The 21,910-nt window shown below is 37.6% G+C and overlaps 2 protein-coding genes across 10 annotated transcripts in view; both read left to right on the top strand.

Moving 5' to 3' along the window:
• LOC106095086 (heparan sulfate 2-O-sulfotransferase pipe-like) overlaps window positions 1-21,910 on the top strand; it is a 507,727-nt gene that overhangs the window by 361,664 nt on the left and 124,153 nt on the right. For 7 of the 9 annotated variants that reach the window (XM_059363924.1, XM_059363962.1, XM_059363957.1 and 4 more), the window contains exons 3-6: window positions 380-438; window positions 6,347-6,909; window positions 6,988-7,142; window positions 7,208-7,424. In XM_059363924.1, coding sequence (XP_059219907.1) covers window positions 380-438; window positions 6,347-6,909; window positions 6,988-7,142; window positions 7,208-7,407 — 977 coding nt within the window. In that variant the 3' untranslated portion in view covers window positions 7,408-7,424. Of the gene's footprint in view, window positions 1-379; window positions 439-6,346; window positions 6,910-6,987; window positions 7,143-7,207; window positions 7,425-21,910 lie in introns of those variants that run through there. The other 2 variants (XM_059363926.1, XM_059363929.1) reach the window with 1 other exon arrangement.
• On the top strand, window positions 8,455-20,132 carry LOC106093260 (heparan sulfate 2-O-sulfotransferase pipe). Its single transcript, XM_059361081.1, has 4 exons — window positions 8,455-8,529; window positions 18,418-19,577; window positions 19,644-19,798; window positions 19,891-20,132. The coding sequence occupies exons 1-4, from the start codon at window positions 8,455-8,457 to the stop codon at window positions 20,130-20,132; spliced, it is 1,632 nt and encodes a 543-aa protein (XP_059217064.1).

Here is a 21,910-nt window from a genome sequence, read left to right as displayed (position 1 = left end):
TGTTTTTAATTTTTTTTTCAGTCGGCTATAAATAAACCCGGATAGGGCAAGTCGCTTTGTTAGCATTTTTCTCTCCTTACGAAATAAGCGAGTAAATCCGCTTATTAGATAAATAAAACAAACCTTAGAGTAACCATCCTAAACAGGTTGAAAAATTCTAAAATTTAAGGATGATCAAAAAGAAAATTGTAATATGTAGATTTAGACTTTAGACAAACTTACTTGACCAGATCTACTCATAACGTAATTCTGTGGTGTAATGACTCGGGTTAGTTTCGTTCGCACGCCGAAGTTTATCCTAGACTTTTAAAGTTATCAATAACCTCAAAAAACATTTCCTTGACAATCCTGTTTGTTCATTATTTTCACATTTTTTCAGAACACGATGACATCAATACATTACATGGCACCTATCAATACCTTAAGAGTACCGGACAGGTAAGTTGAAATTTCTTAATTTCTATATGATTTTCGCAATCATAAAAGGCGCGTAGCACATTCGCATAAATCACCAGCAACATTTGCCAATGCATAATACATCGAGGAAAACAGCAATTCATTCATATGCATCCCACACCTGGAAATGAGAGCATGCATCATTCATCACCAATCTCAAAAAAACAAGACAATATCCTGGTTATCAACGGTTTTTTTCATATAATCTTGGGATTGCTCTTCCGCTGCTGACTACGCTTAGTAGTAGTCCTAGTTGGCCATCATTTCAGAACTATCGCATAAGCATGCGGCAACGGTGTGTTGAAACCAATACAAGCCTCTGGCCCCTAACTATGCCATAAAAAGCCAATTGTCATATGGCATACATACATACATATGAAATGAAAGAAAAACGCGCTCTAGTACACATATATAATTTTTTTGTTTGTTTGTTTTAACAAACAATTTGTTTTGGAAATGTTGCACTGGTAGCCGTTCATAAAAAAAGATACTTTCATCAGCGTATGCTTTAGATGATAGGTTTTCATAAACGTGGTGATTGATATGCATTTTGATATTTGTTTGGTTCATCTTTATACATGACGCATGACATTTTTCCACTTAAATATTGTAGCTATTTTTTTTTGGTGAATATTTAAAGTAAACTTTTTGAAACACATATTATCTACATCAACCCATCCATACATCCACCTATCCTTTGATATTCCGCACTGCAGCACATCCTCATACACATCCAATCACTTTCCAATCATCTGGGGATCTTTGTCTCAAAAATTTCTAAGCGCTTCTTTGGGATATTCTTAAAGCTTGACCCTGTCTTAGAATTGTCTCTTTGTAGTGACCATTATTTATCAAAAACTTCATAAGCGTCATTACTCATAAACTTTATTGATCAAGATTTGAATTACCCATCAATAATTTCACTGCATAGCTAAAGCTCTCTGTGCTGAAACTATCTTTCTCTCTCGCTCTATCTGTTTATCTATGATTGCAAGATTTTCAAACACTGCAATCTCTTTTTTCGTAGCTGTGACTCTCTCTCTCTCTCACTCTGTATATCTCTCTGTCTGTCTCTAAGACTAACACCCAATTTTCAAGTTTAAGAAGGACTCGTTTTAGTCAAGATATGAGAATTTTAAAAAGCCTATTCAAGCGGGAGTTAAGGCCCACTTGAAAAAGCTAAGAATGATTCTAGAATCTCCTCGTACATTTTTTAACAGGACCCCCAGATTTTAAACTACCCATACAAAACTCTCCAGTACACTTAAAATCCTACTTTTTGACTCCCAACCAGCTCCTTCCTTACGCCTCAATAAACACGCTACACTAGGATCCTCAATAATGATGTTAGTCAAAAATTTCTCTCGCTTGAGAGCGCTCTCTAAGTTAAAACATAAGCATTTAAGCTCCTTTCGGCATTTGAGTATTAATCGTCTTTATTTCGAATGTTGCAAGCTTTCATGATGTGTCTCCACTTCATCTTAAAAGATCAGTGTTTTAAAGCTCTGTGAGTTTCTTTTGTGTTTTTCGTTATTTTATAAGAAAATCAACTATTAAATTCATGCTCAAAAGGTAAGTAGTGGTATGGACTCGCCAAAGTATAAATATGCTTATATATAAATTAATTTTAAGTTTCTGTTGTGTCTACATCTACATATATATGATGGTTTTACCAAAAATAATCGTCTAATTCTGTGGTGATTGTTGTTTCCTTTGCACCCATTTTTTTTTTTTATTTTGTAGACACTCACTGCAAGTTTTTTTACGAAATCAGCCTCACATTAATTTCAAGGTTACCATTTCAACATTTGTCCAAAAATTTTCGCGTTTCGTGAAAATTATAACGAAGCATTCTTGAGTATAACAATACCGAAGTTGCAAGATGGCGACAATGCGATTTTTGGGTGAATTAAAGGAAAAATAAAAAAACAATAACATATAAACATATCCACCGATTTAACTTCTTGAGCCCCAAGACGTCTCAATGCAATAAACTTCTACACCCCAAAACTCCTACCGTACAGTCCAGATAGGTTTGTAAGCAAATATAGCCTCCATATAAACTGATCTACCGATATGAGTTCCCCAAGAGGCCTCGCTTGTGGCATTCAATACTGGGATCTATAATTAGTTATAGGTCCCATATAAGCCAATTCGCCTTGGCTTCCTGAGCCCTAACTAAGGTTAGTTGGAGCGCACGACAGTGGCAACCTGGCTTACTTAAGAATCTAATGCACAAGACAAGAAGAAGAAATTCTCAACGACGAGTGTATGAACCAATACAGATGCATACAAACCTGCAGAATGACAAGAGCACAAGGCATTCAAGCACGAAAAGTGGTGCTTACCCATTAGCCTGTGTCTTCTCCTGGCAGTTGCGGGGCTGTTCCCATGCTTTTGTCAACGTTATCAGTGTCATTATAATGATTAAAGATGGGCAATGGGTATATGCTCGAAAGGTATTTACCCGCGAAGTTGGGTAAATACCAGGTAAATTGGATAAATACCCGGATATTTACGCATTTATACCCAAAAGCTGGGTATTTATAATTTTGCAGATATCTTTGAAATATAAAATATACTCAAACAATTTTGGATGATTTCTTTTTCTTTCTATATTAACCTGATATTCTGATCCAAAACCAGTAAGGAAAGGCAAAAGTCGAACCGTGCCGACTTTAAAATACCCTACACCTACCCTATAAATACAAAGTGGGAGCTATATCTAATTCTGAACCAATTAATTAACCAATCAGTATCATATTTCGAGCAAAGCAAATATGTTCAAATTGTAATAACTGCGGATAATAAATGAAAACATTATTGCAAATTACCCAAAATCTGACGAACATATATATAGGAGCTACAACTTAATCTGAACCGATTTCGACCAAACTGCTTAAATATTGTGGAGCTATATCTAAATCTGAACTAATTTCTATGAAATTCACCAGCAATCTCGTGAGTCAAGAGATACCCCTTTCTGCCAAATTTCGACAGAATCGATTAACAAATGTCCACGTTATTGCAATATTAGTCCACATAGGACTAACATATATATGGGAGCTATATCCAAATAAAAAAAGAATTTTTTCAATTTAAATAGGCTTCGTCTCCAGACCGAAAAACATGTATGTACCAAATTTTAAGACGATCGGACGAAAATTGCGGCCTGTAATATGGACAGACGGACATAGCTAAATCGAATCAGAAAGTGATTCTGCGTCGATCGGTATACTTATCATTGGGTTTATCTCTCTTCCTTCTGGGTGCTATAAACAAATACACTAAGGTATAATATCTATCTACCACAGTAGTTTTGTAGGACAAATCCAACCCATGGCTACTATATAGACCACTTTCCAGATTTAAAGTCTTGAGGCAATAAATTGCTCATTTTTGTGAGTTTCGATAGACCTCTACCCAACCCTGCGAAATGTGGTGCATGATCGGACCATATATGGATATAGCTGCCGTATAGACCGATCTCACAACCTCTTGTTATAGTGTTTTAAGACAATAAAAGGTCCACTTGTTACCCGATTTAGTTGAAATTTGAAACAGTGAGTTTTACACACCCTTTTCTCGAATGTGACCTAGATCGGACCATGTTTGGATATGGCTACCATACAGATCATCTCCCGATCTAGAGTATTGAGCCCATTAAAGCAGCATTTTCCATCCGATTTCGATAAATTTGAAACATAGATTTTTAGTTGACTTATTCACCCTCTGTCTAATGTGGCTCAGATCGGACCATAATTGGATATTACTGCCATATAGACATATCCCTACATAGGTCACTGAATACATAAAAGGTGCATTTCACAATGTTCAATTTAATCTAAACAAGTGGTGTTTAAAATATAAAATCGCTCTTATTAATTATGATTATTTACCTCATTGATAATCATAAAACCACAAAATCATTTACAATACCATAAACGACTTTGATCCCGTTTATGGGATCAGTAACCTCAATCGTAAAATCAGTCTATATGACAAAAATGCAAATTTGCCCATGAACATTCCCTTAAGGAACAGGGGCAACCTACTCACATATCAACAAGTTTAAAAGGCGTACCGCAGTGCGACACCTCTTTGGGAAAAGTTTTAACATGGCTTCTATGGATGGCATTGTGCTTCACAAATGTCGCCAGCCTGAGGAGAAGATAACTGAAAAATTTTCTGATGTTCACGCCAGGATTCGAACACAGGCGTTCAGCGTCATAGACCGTCATGCTAACCTCTTCGCTACGGTGGCTTTCAGACTATATGACGACTTCATTCAAATATGGTGAAATCTGGACCATATCTGTTTCAAATTGCATCGAAATCGGGTAATAAATGCGACTTTTATATGCGCAACAATCGGGCGATCGGTCTATATGGAAGATTTATCCAAATCTGGTTCCGTTTGGACCACATTCGACATGTAGCATGTCCGCCTATGATGCCGAGCTTGGGTTCAAATCCCATCGTGAACATCATAAAAATTTTCAACGGTAGTTATCCTCTTATTAATGCTGGCTACATTTGTGAGGTAACCTGCCATGTTAAAACTTCTCTACCAAGCATGTCCGCCTATGATGCCGAGGTCGGGTTCAAATCCCATCGTGAACATCATAAAAATTTTCAACGGTGGTTATCCTCTTATTAATGCTGGCTACATTTATGAGGTAACCTGCCATGTTAAAACTTCTCTACCAAACCAAGTGATGTCGATATGCGGCACCCCATTCGGATCTGGTATAAAACAGGAGGCCCCTTATCATTGAACTTAAACTTTAACCGGACTGCACTCATTGATATGAGAAATCTCACTTTTTCAAATGTTATTGAAATCGGGTAATGAATTCAACTTTTATGGCCTCAACACCGTATTATGGGAGGTTTGGAGATCGGTCAATATGACAGCTATATCCATATATGGTCCGATCTGCTCCACATTTAACAGGGATATGTAGGGGTCTATTAGAACTCACTGTGCCAAATTTCAGCGAAAACGGATGAAAAAATGCACAATTTACTGCCTCAAGACTTTATGTCTGGAGATCTGTCTATATATCGGCTATATATAACTAAAGTCAACTTTATACACAAGGCATACGAAATTATCACAAACGCTTGCAAAGTGTTTTCAATTACCAAACTATCTGGAAAATTATAAATACCCAAAACTATTTTATTGTTTTAATACCCCCGCATTGGGAATTTACCCCGCAAAATCACATCCCTCATAATGATGTATGTTTCGTTACCCAAACATTTTGTTCACTTTGAAGTGTATTAGTTCGCCAGCAAAAATCGGTTGTGATCTTCCAACTAAAAATAACTTAATCACAATATTACGCTTGAACTCCATCACGAATAACTTTCTTGTCAACAATGTAATGACTTGTTGTAACTCATTAGCACTTTATGTCAGCTTTCTGTGTTTTGCTATCATGACAGACACGGTGAATAAGATATCTGTGTTAGCCAACTATACGAAAATTCACAACCCCTACTTGGGGTTCTTTATCCTTTGGGCTTTATGTCGAAGATTTACCTTGCAAGTCGTTGAAGGCCTAGTCAAAGATTGCCCATATAACTATAGAGTACAAGGAGGTAATATACTCGATTTAGGTTTGTTATATATTAAGCCATATCTATGACCTCTCAAGAATATAGTTTATATTGTCTCCAAAATGGCTTTTTCTACTCATAGCCTTCGCCAATGTTAGCCATGCAACTGATAACTTCAACCGTTGAAAACCAAAACCACTTAAACCGTATTGTCCACGCACCTAAGCACCCACATAATCACCTCTTCATTATGTGCTCTTTCCCTTATGCATTACCTTCAGTAAATCCCTTTAACGTAAACGTTGTTTTTTTCTGGTATTAGTTGCATGATTTGACTACGGAAAAACTAAATAATACACCCAATGCCGAAGTCGATCTTATATTCTTCAATCGGGTGCCTAAAGTGGGCAGTCAAACCATGATGGAACTTCTCAAGATGTTAGGAAAGCGTAATGGATTCCATCCCGTACGCGACAAGCCTGGAAACACTGAAACCATAATGTTGGCCGATGATTTTGAACAAAATTTGGTAGAGGAAATTTTAGAAGCTAAGAGACCTGGTACTTACTCCAAGCATGTGGCCTATATAGATTTTGAAGATTTGGATTATCCCGAACCCATATACATTAACTTGGTGCGTAATCCAGTGGAGAGGATTATATCCTGGTTTTACTACATACGCGCTCCATGGTACATAGCCGAACGCAAAAAAATGTTTCCAAATCTCTACCAATTGCCCAGTGCACAATGGTTGAAGAAAGATTTTTCGGAATGCGTGCTAAAGGGCGATCCCGAATGCACATTTCTGGCTAATGAACGTAAAGGTCTGGGTGATCATAGGCGGCAAATGTTATTCTTTTGTGGCCAGGATTCGGAAACTTGCATGTGAGTAAAATATTTATTTTAAAAGTTCTTCAAAGAAGTGATTTAGTTTCTATAACCCACTAAACTTTTCCCTCAAAGGCCCTTCGATAATTATGAGGCCATGCAAAGGGCCAAACACCATGTGGAGACAAAATATGCTGTTGTGGGCTCCTGGGAGGATACCAATGTGACTTTGACCGTTTTAGAAAATTATATACCTCGTTACTTTTCGGGTGCAGCCCATGAATATTACAGTAGGTTTTTGTTATTGCTTGAACTTCTCTAAGTCAAAAAGGTAATGATTTAAATTTTTTTGCAGAAGCCGAAAATCGTTTGCATAAAACCAATCGTAATAGCTTTCGTCCTCCCGTGACGGATGAGGCTCGTCGCGTGTTGAGTCGAAATCTTACCCATGAAATCGAATTTTATCATTTTTGTAAACAGCGTCTGTATAAGCAATATATAGCGGTTTATTTGGACCACAATGCCAAAAGTGCACAACCTTTAGATATTTTTTAGTCTTGCCGTTGTATCAGTCAGTGCCTATAACTATTTATAATAATAATAACTGTTTTTAATAAAATTAAATGATTTCCACAAAATTTTAATTTTGTAATGTATTAAAAAAAATCTTATTTGCGTCAAATACGAAGAGAACGCGCTCTAATTGGTATTTATTCTTAAATGTATTGTATGTTTTTATATTTTCCGCCATAGGATGGGTTACACTAATATCATCGTTTGTAACACCTCGTAATATTCGACGCCTTAAAGTATATATTATACATGTATATATATACATGACGGTACGATCGTATAACAAGTCTTGTCGGTGTAGGTCAGTTTGGATTATAAATGGACAAAATCGGTCCATATTTTGATATCGCTGCCATATAAACCGATCACCCGATTCGACATCTTAAGCTTCTAGAGGTTTGTCTTGGCTGGTTTGCAGGTGGTCCAATTTTAAAGGTGGTGTTTTGTTTTGACTCCGAACAACTGTGCTAAGTATGGTCTAAATCAGACCATAACCTGATACACCTGCCATATAAACCGATCTCCCGATTTGGCTCAAATTGTGCACATAGCTTTTTGTTTTGACTTTCAATAGCTCTGCCAATTATGTTTCAAAATCTCCCAGTTTGACCTCCTGAGCCTCTGGAGGGCACAATGCTATCTTGATTTGCCTGAAATTTCGGAGACGGTATTTTTCTTTGATTTCTAACTGCTCTGGCAAATACGGTCCTTGTCGGTCTGGAACTTGGTATGTATAGCGCTTATAAATTTGAAAGCTCATTCAAAGAACTTGCCAGAGATTCATTCCGAATGAACTTACATGTTTAAAGTTAAGTGTCTACATGTATATTTGATGAAATAAGCTCAAAATAGATATAAGAATTCATATTCACAGTCTAACACCACCTTAAGTTTTGCTCAAGAAATCATGGACAGTAAAGAACGCACTAACACAGCTGAAAATATTAAATTGTTTTTGAATGAATGTCAGTAAAACCCTTCTGTTAACGATCATAGTAAATTATGTGCGGAATATGTTAGTACCTAATTATGGTTTTGGATTTCGACACAGGGTTTATTGGACAAGACTTCTTTGAAATTGTTGATTTGTGTTTTTTAGCCCTTGTAAGTCGACCCACCCTAATATCCATGCCATACCGAAAAACGTTGAATGTAAGAAGCTAAAGCCGCCGAAAGTTTCACTGAAAAAATGTTTTGTCCAAGAACATTCCACTAAGGAACACCGGAAAACTTCTCACATATCAATGAGTGCAGTCCGATTTAAGTTTAAGCTCAATGATAAGGGACCTCCTTTTTATAGCCGAGTCCGAACGGCGTGCCGCAATGCGACACCCGTTTGGAGAGAAGTTTTACATGGCATAGTACCTCACAAATGTTGCCAGCATTAGGAGGGGAAAACCACCGCTGAAAAATTTTTCTGCTGATCTCGCCAGGATTTGAACCCAGACGTTCAGTGTCATAGGCGGAAATGCTAACCTCTGTGCTACGGTGGCCTCCGCAGTGCGGTATATGGTACTGTCCATATAATTTTATGTTTGAAGATTATTTTATGCAAATGCTGGCCGTGACTGCGTCTTAAATGGTCCATCCGCTTAGTCGAATTTTGGCATACTCTTTCAAACATTGCGGCCGGTATCTCACGAACCAATGCTTCAATGTTGTCTTCCTATGCGTCTACATGACATGAGCTTTAACATAGGCGGCCAATTGACCGGTCCCGAACGTGAAATAAAATGTTCACCCAACTCATGTTATGCAAGTCAACTTCTTGCATTTTGGGCAAAAAAGTTGGATATCATCTCACGATAGCGCTCACTAATCACAGTAACGTTACGATTCGCATCATCTTTGAAGAAGTATGGTCCAATGATGCCACCAGCCCATACACCGCAACAAACTGTGACTTTTTCTGGATGCATTGGTAGGTCTTGCAATACTTTTGGCTGATCTTCACTCCAAAATCGACAATTCTGCTTATATACGTACCCATTGAGCCAAAAATGAGCTTCGTCGCTCATTAGAAGAAGCGAGCGATGATCTTTCTTAACAGATCCAGCATTTTGCTAATGAATTCAATAATTTGCAAGCGTTGTTCATTTGTAGGACGATTCATGGTTATATTATGGACCAAACTGAAGATGTTTGACAGTGAAACAAAGTACGAAACGTGCGTGAGCTGTTAAAACCAGTGTTGCCTGAAAGATCATAGATAAAAAAGCACTCTTGAGGAGCGTCTTTAAATGTTTATTTTTCTAGGATAAGATGGTAATTTAAACAAATAAGAGCGTGCTAAGTTCGGCCGGGCCGAATCTTATATAACCTCCACCATGAATCGCATTTGTCGAGTTCTTTGCGCGGTATCTCTTTTTAGGAAAACAAAGAATAATGAATAAGAACTGTTTTACAATTGGAGCTATATCAAGTACTAGTCCGATTCGGACCATAAATGAATTGAATGCTGAACATTGTAGAAGTCATTGTGTAATATTTCAGTCCATTCGGATAAGAATTGCGTCTTGTAGGAGCTCTAATAGCAAAATCGGGAGATCGGTTTATATGGGAGCTGAATCAAGCTATAGATCTATTCAGACCATATTCGTCAGGCATGTTGAAGGTCATGGGAGAAGCCATTCAACAAAAATTTCTACCAAATCGGATGCGAATTGCGCCCTCTAGGGGCTCAAGAAGTCAAGATTCCAGATCGGCTTATATGGCAGCTATATCAGGTTATGTACCGATTTGCGCCATACTTATCAAAATTTCAGCCAAATCACATGAGAATTGCGCCTTCCAGCGGCTCTTTAAGTCAAGACCCGTGATCGGTTTATATGGCAGCTATATCAGGTTATGAACGGGTTTAAACCATACTTGGCACAGTTATTGGTCATAACAGAATACCTCGTGCAAAGTTACAACCAAATCGAAGGAGAATTGCGCCCTCAAAAAGCTAAAAAAGTCAAACCAAGATCGGTTTATATGGCAGCTATATGAATACGTGGACCGATATAGCCCATTTACATCTCGACCGACGTACACTAATAAGAAGTATTTGTGCAAAAATTGAAGCGGTTAGCTTTATTCCTTCGTAAGTTTGCATGCTTTCGACAGACAGACGAACGGACATGGCTAGATCGACTTAAAATGACATGAGATCAAGAATATATATACTTTATGGGGTCTTAAACGCATATTTCGTGGTATTACAAACAGAATGACGAAATTAGTATACTCCCATCTTGTGGTGGAGGGTATAAAAATAGAATTTTTCAAAAATAATAATTGGACAGTCATCTGTGAAGTAAAATAAGAGTTAATCAACGATCAAAATTAGAAACGGATGATCATATCCGTTAGTAAATTGGAAATTAAATTTAAAGATTGCATCTTAATTTTAAAGTTTTGATTCTTTAGCTCGTTTTCGGTGCTTAAAATTCTACGAATAAGGAAAAATCTTAATATTTAATGTGAATTCATGTATTCTTGTAATCAAGGTACAGGTCATATTTGTTGTCCAATCGTCCAATCGAAATTGTGCATATGTAACTTTTTTGGCCCAAGGACGCACGCTTTTGATTTTGGTAAAAATCGGTTCAGATTTAGATATACCTCCCATATATATATATATCGCCCGATTTGCACTTAAACGGCCGTAGTAACTACAATTTTCAACTAATCTGCAAAAAATGTGACACGGACTGTTTTGTTACTGACTTAAATATATCTGCAAGATTTCATCAAAATCGATTTATATTTAGATAAAGCTCCCATATATATATACCGCCCTAAAATTTTCTAACCGATCTGCACAAATTTTTGGCACGGATTGTTTTGTTATTGATATTTACCCATCTCCAAGATTTCATCAAATTCGGTTTAGATTTAGACATAGCTCCCATACATATGTATCGCCCAATTTGCATACACGTGGCCGGAGTAACAACAATCTTCAAACGGTCTGTTCGAAAAAAGTCGGTTCAGATTTTGATATAGCTCTAATATACATGCATCTATTGCCCGAAATTATAATTATAGGGTAGGTGTAGTGTATTATATAGTTGGCTCCACCAGACTTTAGCCTTTCCTTACTGGTTTTTTATAATGTTTAAAGCTTATTTGCCATATTTTCTACCAAGTGTAAACCCATTCTCTAGTTCCACTGTTTGAAAATCCCAACTATTCGACTACGCCGTGAGTTATATATGTTTCACCATATAATAGACGAATACTAAATTCGTCATTCCGTTTGTAACTATTCGAAATATTGGACACCATAAAGAATATACTTCCGTGATACTCAGGTTAGGTGAAACTGGAAGGCTGCGACTAGTAACCTATGTTGCTAGCCGTTTCAGTCGGCTAGCAACATCGTTTTCGCCCTAGAAGAAGGTGGAGGAGAAACAGAAGTCGGAGAAAAACAGATAGAAATACATCCTAGCACGGTACAAGGCTAAACACCATTGCGCGGTACAAGACAGCAAAAACGGCTGAAAACTGAAACTTAAGCCCAATACAAAAAACGCAGGCAACTAGGCGGACAGAGAAGAAACTCTTACCAATGAGAGTACGGTCCAGTCAACCAATTCCGGTTTCAATAGAGCTCTAGAATGACGAGAGAAAGTGCCATCCTTTCCCATGGTTCGAGGAAGCTCTTTCGATAATCTAAAAACTCTCGTTCCCACATGGGACGGCGTCAAAGCCAGTCTGATCAGGGCGCAGCTCCCTCATTGACATCTTCTGCTGTGCCTTCAGAACCGCCTGAAAGACACTGCTCTCTTTGAATACTTATTTCAAAGAAATTCAATAAAGACATCGGCCCGTATGCCTTCATCTAATTTAGACTCAACAGTGTATGCAGATGGTCCGGGGAAGGGAAAATGTAAGTTAGCCGATGAACATTCCATTAAGAAACAGCGGGAATATCGTACTTCTTTCATATCAATGAGTGTTGTCCGATCCAAGTTAAAGGTCAATGATAAGGGATCACCTTTTTAGTGGCTTCTTAAGCCACTAGAGGGCGCAATTATTATCCGATTTCGCTGAAATTTTGCATGACATGTTTTGTGTTAACTTTCAACAACTGTGATAAGAATAGTTCAAATCGGTCCATAACCTGATATAGCTGCCATATAAACCGATCTGGGATCTTGATTTATTAAGCCTCTAAGGGGCGCAAGTATTATCCGACTTTGCTGAAATTTTGTACAACGGCTTCTCTCATGACCTTTAGTATACGTGTCGTATATGGCATGAACCGGTTTATAGCCTAATGCAACTCCCCTATAAACCGATCTCTCTATTTTACTTCTTCAGCCCCTAAAGTGTGCAATTCTTACTAGATTTGGCTGAAATTTTACACAATGACTTCTACTATGGTCCCCAATATTCACTTCAATAACATAGAAATTCGTTTCTTTTGTCCTTTTTTTGCCGTGGCAAGAGCTCGAAAAATGCGATCCATGGTGGAGGGTATATAAGATTCGGCCCTGCCGAACTTAGCACGCTTTTACTTGTTCTAATGTTTACAAACATTTGTTTGTTAATGTTTCAACATGTGTGCTTAGTTTTATCAAATCAGTTCAGTTTCAGATATAGCTCCCACATATATTTTTTATCCAATATGGGATTTTAAAACTCTAGTATCCATAATTTTTGTCTGATCTTTTCAAAATTTTGCACGAGATGTTCTATTTAATGTTCGAACATATGTGCATAATTTTATCAACATCGGTTCAGATTTAGCTATAGATATAATTCCCATATATATATATATATATATATATATATATATATATATATATATATATATATATATATATATATATATATATATATATATATATATATATATATATATATATATATATATATATATATATATATATCATCCGATACGGCCTTTTATAGATGAATAGATGTAGCCATGTCCGTCCGTCTGTCTGTCGAAAGCACGCTTACTTTCGAAGGACTTAAGCTAGGCGCATGAAATTTTGCACAAAAACTAGTAATATTAGGATAGGTCGGTTGGGATTGTAAGTGGGTCAAATCGGTGCATGTTTGACACTGATTTCTTGAGCTCTTGGAGAACGTAATTATTATCCGATTTGCACTTGGTGTTTTGGTATCACTTCCAACAATTACGCTAAGTATGGCTCAAATCGGTTCATAACCTTATATATCTGCCATAAAAACCGATCTCCCAATTTGACTTTCTGAGCCTCTGGAGGGCGCAACAATTACTCGATTTGCCTGAAATTTTGGATGCGATGCTTTTCTACTACTTCTAACAGCCATGACAAGTACGGTCCATATTGGTCGATAACTTGACATAGCTCATATATATTTGAAAAAGTAATCCAATGAACTTGACAAATGCGACCCATGGTGGAGGATATATATTGTATGATTCGACGCGGCCGAACTTGCACGCTTTTACTTGATATTTCTGAGTCCGAACGACTTGCCGCAGAGCGACTCTACTTAGAGAAGTTTACTCGTCTGATTACCTTTGGTAATAACCTCTTAAGTGTCGCCAGCACTAGGAGGGGATAACCACCGCTTAAAATTTGTTCTGCTGTTCTCGCCAGGATTTGAAGCCAAGCGTTAACGGCGGAAATGCTAACTTCTGATCTCCACTGACTCCCTAATAAGTACGAAAGTTTTTTTCTATTAAAGTAATTTTTAAATTACTTTAACGTTTGGGAAACTAAAAGATTGTTCAGTGGGGACATTGGGCTAGAAAAAGGTTTCTGTCGTTTTTTTGCTACTTAAAATTTTTCGAAAGAATTTTTTTGTAATTTTTATACCCACCACCGAAGGATGGGGGTATATTCATTTTGTCATTCCGTTTGCAACACATCGAAATATCCATTTCCGACCCTATAAAGTATATATATTCTTGATCAGCGTAAAAATCTAAGACGATCTAGCCATGTCCGTCCGTCTGTCCGTCTTTCTATTGAAATCACGCTACAGTCTTTAAAAATAGAGATATTGAGCTGAAATTTTGCACAGACTCTTTTCTTTGTCCATAAGCAGGTTAAGTTCGAAGATGGGCTATATCGGACTATATCTTGATATAGCCCCCATATAGACCGATCCACCGATTTAGGGTCTTAGGACCATAAAAGCCACATTTATTATCCGATTTTGTTGAAATTTGGGACAGTGAGTTGTGTTGGGCCCTTCGACATCCTTTGTCAATTTGGCTTAGATCGGTTCAGGTTTGGATATAGCTGCCATATAGACCGATCCTCCGATGTAGGGTCTAAGGCCCATAAAAGCCACATTTATTATCCGATTTCGCTGAAATTTGGGACAGTGAGTTGTCTTAGGCCCTTTGACATGTTTCTTTAATTTGGGCCAGATCGGTTCAGATTTGGATATAGCTGCCATATAGACCGATCCTTCGGTTTAGGCTCTTAGGCCCACAAAAGCCACATTTATTATCCGATTTTGATGAAATTCGGGGCAGTGAATTGTGTAAGGCCCATCGACATCTTTCGTTAATTTGGCTCAGATCGGTCCAGACTTGGATATATCTGCCATATAGATCGATCCTCCGATTTATGGTGTAAGGCCCATAATAGCCACATTCATTATCCGATTTTGCTGAAATTTGGGACAGTGAGATGTGTTAGGCCCTTTGGCATATTTCTTCAATTTGGTCCAGATCGGTTCAAATTTGGATATAGCTGCCATATAGACCGATTTCTTGATTTATGGTTTTGGGCCCATAAAATGCTCATTTATTGTCCGATGTCGCCGAAATTTGGGACAGTGAGTTAAGTTAAGCCCCTTGACATACTTCTGCAATATCGCACAGATCGGTCCAGATTTGGATATAGCTGCCATATAGACCGATATCTAGGTTTTAGGTTTTGGGGCCATAAAAGACGCATTTAGTGTCCGATGTCGCTGAAATTTGAGACAGTGAGTTTGGTTAGGCTCTTCGACGTCCTTCTTCAATTTTTCCCAGATCGGTCCAGATTTGAATATAGCTGCCATATAGACCGATCTCTGGATTTAAGGTTTAGGGCCCATAAAAGAGGCATTTATTGTCCGATTTCGCCGAAATTTGGGACAGTGCTTAGTGTTAGGCTCTTCGACATGTTTATGCAACTTGGCCCAAATCGGTCCAGATTTGGATATAGCTGCCATGTAGACCGATATCTCGATTTAAAGTCTTGGCCCCATAAAAGGCGCATTTATAATCCGATTTCACTGAAATTTGACACAGTGACTTATGTTCGGCTTTTCGACATCCGTGTCGTATATAGTTCAGATCGGTATGAGGTATATGAGTATAAGGTATGAAATTTTCACCGAATTTTGATGAAAGGTGGTTTACATATATACCCGAGGTGGTGGGTATCAACGCCTTTTTACTTGTTTTTTTAAGTCTTGAAATTATTTACTATGATTCAAACTTATTGTTTTGAAATTATTTAACGAAAACAAATCCAATAATATTTAAACCCCAAAGACGAAAAAAAAGATAGTCAACAGCATCTCTTCATAAAAAATAAATTTATATTTTCGGTTTTAACACCTTTTACAATAATTTTTTCTCCAAAAATTGGGAAAACTTATGTCTTATAAGAACTTGATGAAGAATATGGCATATTGGCAATAGTTGGATTAAATATTGATCAAGTTCCATTTCCACCAAAAAAAAAGTCGTTAAGGCAAATTGAAGATTGCTTTTCGTAAAAATGGTCAAAATAGCATTTAAATTTCCAAAATTGGACAATATGAAGATATCCATGAATAATAAAAACAATTTGAGATTAAATTAACAAACAAGCGCAAAATAAAATTTTCAGAATTTTTAATTCAAAGTACTAAGGCTTTTTTGCCGAAATATTTAACAAAGTAATTCAACAGCCCGCCTAAGCAAGCACATTTTGAAGGTTTTTGGTGAATCTAATTGGCCTATAAATAGCTTTTGGCAGTCAATACAAAGTTTAGCTTTCACTTTATGACCGAATGTCACTGCTGATGAGCCAGTTTCTGGTAGCAGTAACGTCCACAAAATTTGCGAAAACAAATTGGACATATTTTATATATTTTATTGTAACAGAAGGATTTCGAAAAATTTTCGATGTAGAAAAAAACTGGGTTGGGACTGGACCATATTTCGATATACCTGCTATCCTCATTACGTCACGTCCGGTGAAACCGAGGTTAGTTTGAATATCCGTGGTGGTTGATATCCAGAGTCCGGACCGCCCCAACTTAATTAGTTTTTACTTGTTTTGATTGATAAAGATCAGAATGTTAGACACTGATCCAAACTTATTGCTCAATTTTGATGCATAAGGATAGTCGAGTTTAATGAAAAGGGGAGCAATTTAGAGAGGGCACACTTATAAAGGGTGTATTTTAGACGTGTAATGTTCAGTCAGGAGGCCACCGTAACGCAGAGATTAGCATGTCCGCCTATGACGCTGAACGCCTGGGTTCGAAGCCTGGCGGGACCATCAAAAAACATTTTCAGCGGTGGCTTTCCCCTCCTAATGCTGGCAGCTTTTGTGAGGTAATATGCCATGTAGAACTTCTCTCCGAAGAGGTGTAGCACTGCGGCACGCCGTTCGGACTCGACTATAAAAAGGAGGCCCCATATCATTGAGCTTAAACTTGAATCGGACTGCACTCATTGATATGTGAGAAGTTTTCCCCTGTTCCTTAGTGGAATGTTCATGGGCAAAATTTGCAATTAGCAATTTTCAGTCTGCATGCTCTTTTTTTGAAGAAGGTCTTTTTGACAGCTGTCATATGATTTAGTCTAAATGGGGTTTGCAATTGAATAATAAATGGACTTACTACTGTACAACAGCCAATCTTGGGGATGGGAAATTTCAAGCCAGGGTGGCGGTATTTGATCAGTAGAGTGAAACAGTTATGGTATGGTCTAGTTTATTTAAAACGCCAAAAGGGAAAAAGGTAACACCAAACTATTTTAGGGGTCTTTTAATATGGCAAATCATATATTTAAGCTTGGAGCGGAGTACCTAAGGGGAACGTAAAAATACACAAATGGGCATTACACCGACCGGTACAATATGGAACTTAAATGAAAGCTATCTGGGAGATGAGTAGAAATTTGATGTATGGTCTAGTTTATTTAAAACGCCAAAAGGGAAAAAGGTAAACTCCAAACTATTTTAGGGGTCTTTTAATATGGCAAATCATATATTTAAGTTTGGAGCCGAGTACCTAGGGGGAACGTAAAAATACACAAATGGGCATTACACCGACCGGTACAATATGGAACTTAAATGAAAGCTATTTGGGAGATGAGTAGAAATTTGATGTACAAAATACCGGGCCAAGCGTCTGTGAGCACGCTCCATCCACAAAAATCCCCAGTCCACCCATTTCTGATAAATATCGGATATAGCATTACCCTTTTTTGTAATATCCCACCCAAAACCATGACTCTTAAATTGTTCCACAGCAGGAAAAGATTTATACACTGCATTAAGTGGACGAAAATTGGATCTCTCGGCTAGAATTTATTGGTGCTAGCCGTTATCCAGGTTTCATTAAAAAAAAGCAATAGCAAACCCTTAACTATATATTAATGTCTAATTCTTGGAAATACCATTAAATTATATATGAAATCATATGGTGATGAGTTGACAAAACAAATAGAATTTTCCTCTGTGTTTAACCGTGTTTCCAATGTTTTGTGCTGAATTTATGTTGTTCGTAAAAAGAAAAGTTTTCAGTTTGTAGAAATTTCCAACTTCATTTCTCCGGATTCTATGCTTATTTCTATCATGCGGATTTCTTCATTGATGCCAGTTCTTTCAAAGGGGATATTTTTCTTTACTAATAATAAAGTCGAATCTTAAAAGCTATAGACTCATATTGCCTTGCATCCATTAGTAATCGAAATAGAACTGGTGGCACTCTACATACACTTCTCCATGTTTGAAGTTCTAATCTGAGAATCAAAATGATCAAAAACCCCAAAATTTTCCCAAACAGCGTCTGCCAAAGGAGGGAGCAGGAGAAATACCCAAAGCAGATTTTCTGCAATTGCAGAAACCTCAAAATAGAAATTGGAATCAGAATCGTAATCGTAATTTCAATCAAGTCAGAAGAAATAGAAATCGAAGACACAGAAATCTGGGTGGCAAACGATTGAAACCGGTATTTGGAGGAAAAAACAATAATGAACAAGGAGCAAATAATAAAACGCCCAGGAATCATGGAGGTCCTGGTAGAAATAGTCATATGAGATACCATAAGCATGATGACGATGATGATGAGTATGATGAATATGATGAAGATGAATATTATGATGATGAGGATGAGAATGAAGATGAAAATGAAAATGATGACGAAGATAAGGACAAGGATAAAACTGAACATGAGACTCCAGACAAAACAAATGCCCAGGAAGACAAGGAGAAGAAATTAGAGTCAGAGGATGACAAAGACAAGCCAAAGACTAAAAAAGATGGTCACGATAAGGAGGAAAACAAAGATGAAGTTGGTCTAAAAAAGGATATCAATTCAAAGAATCACAACAAAAATGAGAGTGGCGAGGACGATGAATATGATGATGATGACTACGATTCCCTGTACTCTGCTGATGCTTTGAATAATACCAAAAAGGCCCAGGTTGAATTGGTCTTCTTCAATCGTGTACCCAAAGTGGGCAGTCAATCATTAATGGAACTCATGGCTCGCCTGGGCAATGTCCATAACTTTCTCCATTCTCGTGATCAGGGTAAGGCTCATGAGACTATATTTCTTAAGCCGCCTCAGCAAAAGGCTTTCCTAAAGGAGCTTTATAGCAAATCGCGACCTCGGGTCTATAGTCAACACATAGCCTACATCAACTTTACCCATCATCATCAGCCCCGCCCCATCTACATAAATCTCGTAAGAGATCCCATTGAACGTATACGCTCCTGGCATTATTATGTGCGTGCCGAATGGTACTACAAAGACTTACAAGCCAAACTGGGAGATAAAGCCCCTAAAATGCCACCTAAACAATTTATGGAAATGGATTTGGACACGTGTGTGAAGACCGGCGACATTCACTGTCAATTCAACCAAATGGAAATTAAAAATCCCGCAGGAGATCATAGGCGACAAACATTATTCTTTTGTGGGCAAAATCGACAATTGTGCATGTAAGTGGTGCAACAGAAAAAAACAAGTATCAAGCCAATACGTAATTGGTAATTTACCTTTTTTAGGCCCTTCAATTCCAGAGCGGCCATGCAAAAGGCTAAACGTACTGTAGAAGAGGAATATGCTGTGGTGGGCACTTGGGAGGATACCAACATAACTTTATCGGTTTTAGAGCACTACATACCACGATTCTTCGGCAATGCCAAGACCATTTATTATGGTACGCCATTCTTTTAAAGCGCATAAAATCTTCGAAATCATAATCTTCAACATAGTATTCCATTTTTGATTAATTAACTATTTGATTTACAGAGGGCAAGGATGGTTTGGGTAGTGTCAATAAAAACAATGTCACCCGTCCCATTAGTGAGGAAACCCGCATGATCTTAAGTAAAAATCTTACACATGAAATTGAATTCTATGAGTTCTGTAAACAGCGTCTGTATTTGCAATACAACGCCATCACAGATGGTAAATCTCTGGACAATGATGATTATCTCTTAATACCAGATAGCAGTGAAGATTCAGAAGAGGAGAACCAATTTAAAAAATAGAAAACATAAATTTTTAATTCTAAGTAATTAAATAAAAATATAAATCTTTAACATTTGCCTTATTTTTTGTGCTAAAAAAAATGAAAAACGAAAAACTGCAGTAAACCCGAATAGCTCAAAAGTCCTATCTCATTGCTGTGAAGAAGCTCGGTACATACTGCTGGCGAAGTAGGGCATCACTAAAGGCTGTAGATCTATTACTTATAAACTTGTTGTTTGAATAATGCAGGAGTAATTCCACTTATTCTTAAACAAACGTCTGCGAACGTTTACGTTCCTGCCATTCATTGCCTTTGGTTTTTATCTCTGTGAAACCCAAAACAGCCAACGACTGTATCATTCTAGTATTAAACAAGTAAAAGCGTGCTAAGTTCGGCCGGGCCGAATCTTATATACCCTCCACCATGGATCGCATTTGTCGAGTTCTTTTCCCGGCATCTCTTCTTAGGCAAAAAAGGATATAAGAAAAGATTTGCTCTGCTATTAGAGCGATATCAAGATGTGGTCCGGTTTGGACCACAATTAAATTATATTTCGGAGACCTGTGTAAAATGTCAGCCAATTCGAATAAGAATTGCGCCCTTTGTGGGCTCAAGAAGTAAAATAGAGAGATCGATTTATATGGGAGCTGTATCGGGCTATATACCAATTCAGACCATTATAAACACGTATGTTAATGGTCATAAGAGAATCCGTCGTACAAAATTTCAGGCAAATCGGATAATAATTGCGACCTCTAGAGGCTCAAGAACTCAAGATCCCAGATCGGTTTATATGGCAGCTATGTCAGGTTATGATCCGATTTGAACCATATTTGGCACAGTTGTTGGATATCATAACAAAATACTACGTGCCAAAATTCATTCAAATTGGATAAGAATTGCGCCCTCTAGATGCTCAAGAAGTCAAGACCCAAGATCGGTTTATATGGCAGCTATATCAAAACATGGACCGATATGGCCCATTTACAATACCAACCGACCTACACTAATAAGAAGTATTTGTGCAAAATTTCAAGCTTCTAGCTTTACTCCTTCGGAAGTTAGCGTGCTTTCGACAGACAGACGGACGGACGGACGGACGGACATGGCTAGATCGACATAAAATTTCACGACGATCAAGAATATGTATACTTTATGGGGTCTCAGACGAATATTTCGAGTAGTTACAATCAGAATGACGAAATTAGTATACCCCCCATCTTATGGTGGAGGGTATAAAAAAGTGATATCGCGATTCTGGCGCAAAAATTAATTGTTCGAACAATTTTTTGTGTTTTAAAGGGTGATTTTCTAAGAGCTATATGAAATTTAAAAAAAACAAGTAAAAGCGTGCTAAGTTCGGCCGGGCCGAATCTTATATACCCTCCACCATGGATCGCATTTGTCGAGTTCTTTTCCCGTTATCTCTTCTTAGGCTAAAAAAGGATATAAGAAAAGATTTGCTCTGCTATTAGAGCGATATCAAGATATGGTCCGGTTCGGACCACAATTAAATTATATGTTGGAGACCTGTGTAAAATGTCAGCCAATTCGCATAAGAATTGCGCCCATTGGGGACTTAAGAAGTAAAATAAAGAGAACGATTTATGTGGGAGCTGTATCGGGCTATAGACAGATTCAGACCATAATAAACATGTTTGTTGATGGTCATGAGAGAATCCGTCGTACAAAATTTCAGGGATATCGGATAATAATTGCGACCTCTAGGGATCGAGAAGTCAAGATCCCAGATCGGTTTATATGGCAGCTATATCAGGCAATGGACCGATTTGAACC

The sequence above is a fragment of the Stomoxys calcitrans genome, chromosome 1 (genome assembly GCF_963082655.1).
Source record: "Stomoxys calcitrans chromosome 1, idStoCalc2.1, whole genome shotgun sequence".
NCBI lineage: Eukaryota > Metazoa > Arthropoda > Insecta > Diptera > Muscidae > Stomoxys > Stomoxys calcitrans.
The sequence above is the reverse complement of the archived record's forward strand: the minus strand, read 5'-3'. Positions and strand labels throughout refer to the sequence as shown.

Bases quoted from the DNA above. Each gene is read 5' to 3' on its own strand.
- LOC106093260 (XM_059361081.1), top strand. From the start codon at position 8,455: ATGGTTTTGGATTTCGACACAGGGTTTATTGGACAAGACTTCTTTGAA. The intron at 8,530-18,417 runs GTAAGTCGACCC...TTTCCCAAACAG, and splicing joins ATTTGTGTTTTTTAGCCCTT to CGTCTGCCAAAGGAGGGAGC. The intron at 19,578-19,643 runs GTAAGTGGTGCA...TACCTTTTTTAG, and splicing joins CAAAATCGACAATTGTGCAT to GCCCTTCAATTCCAGAGCGG.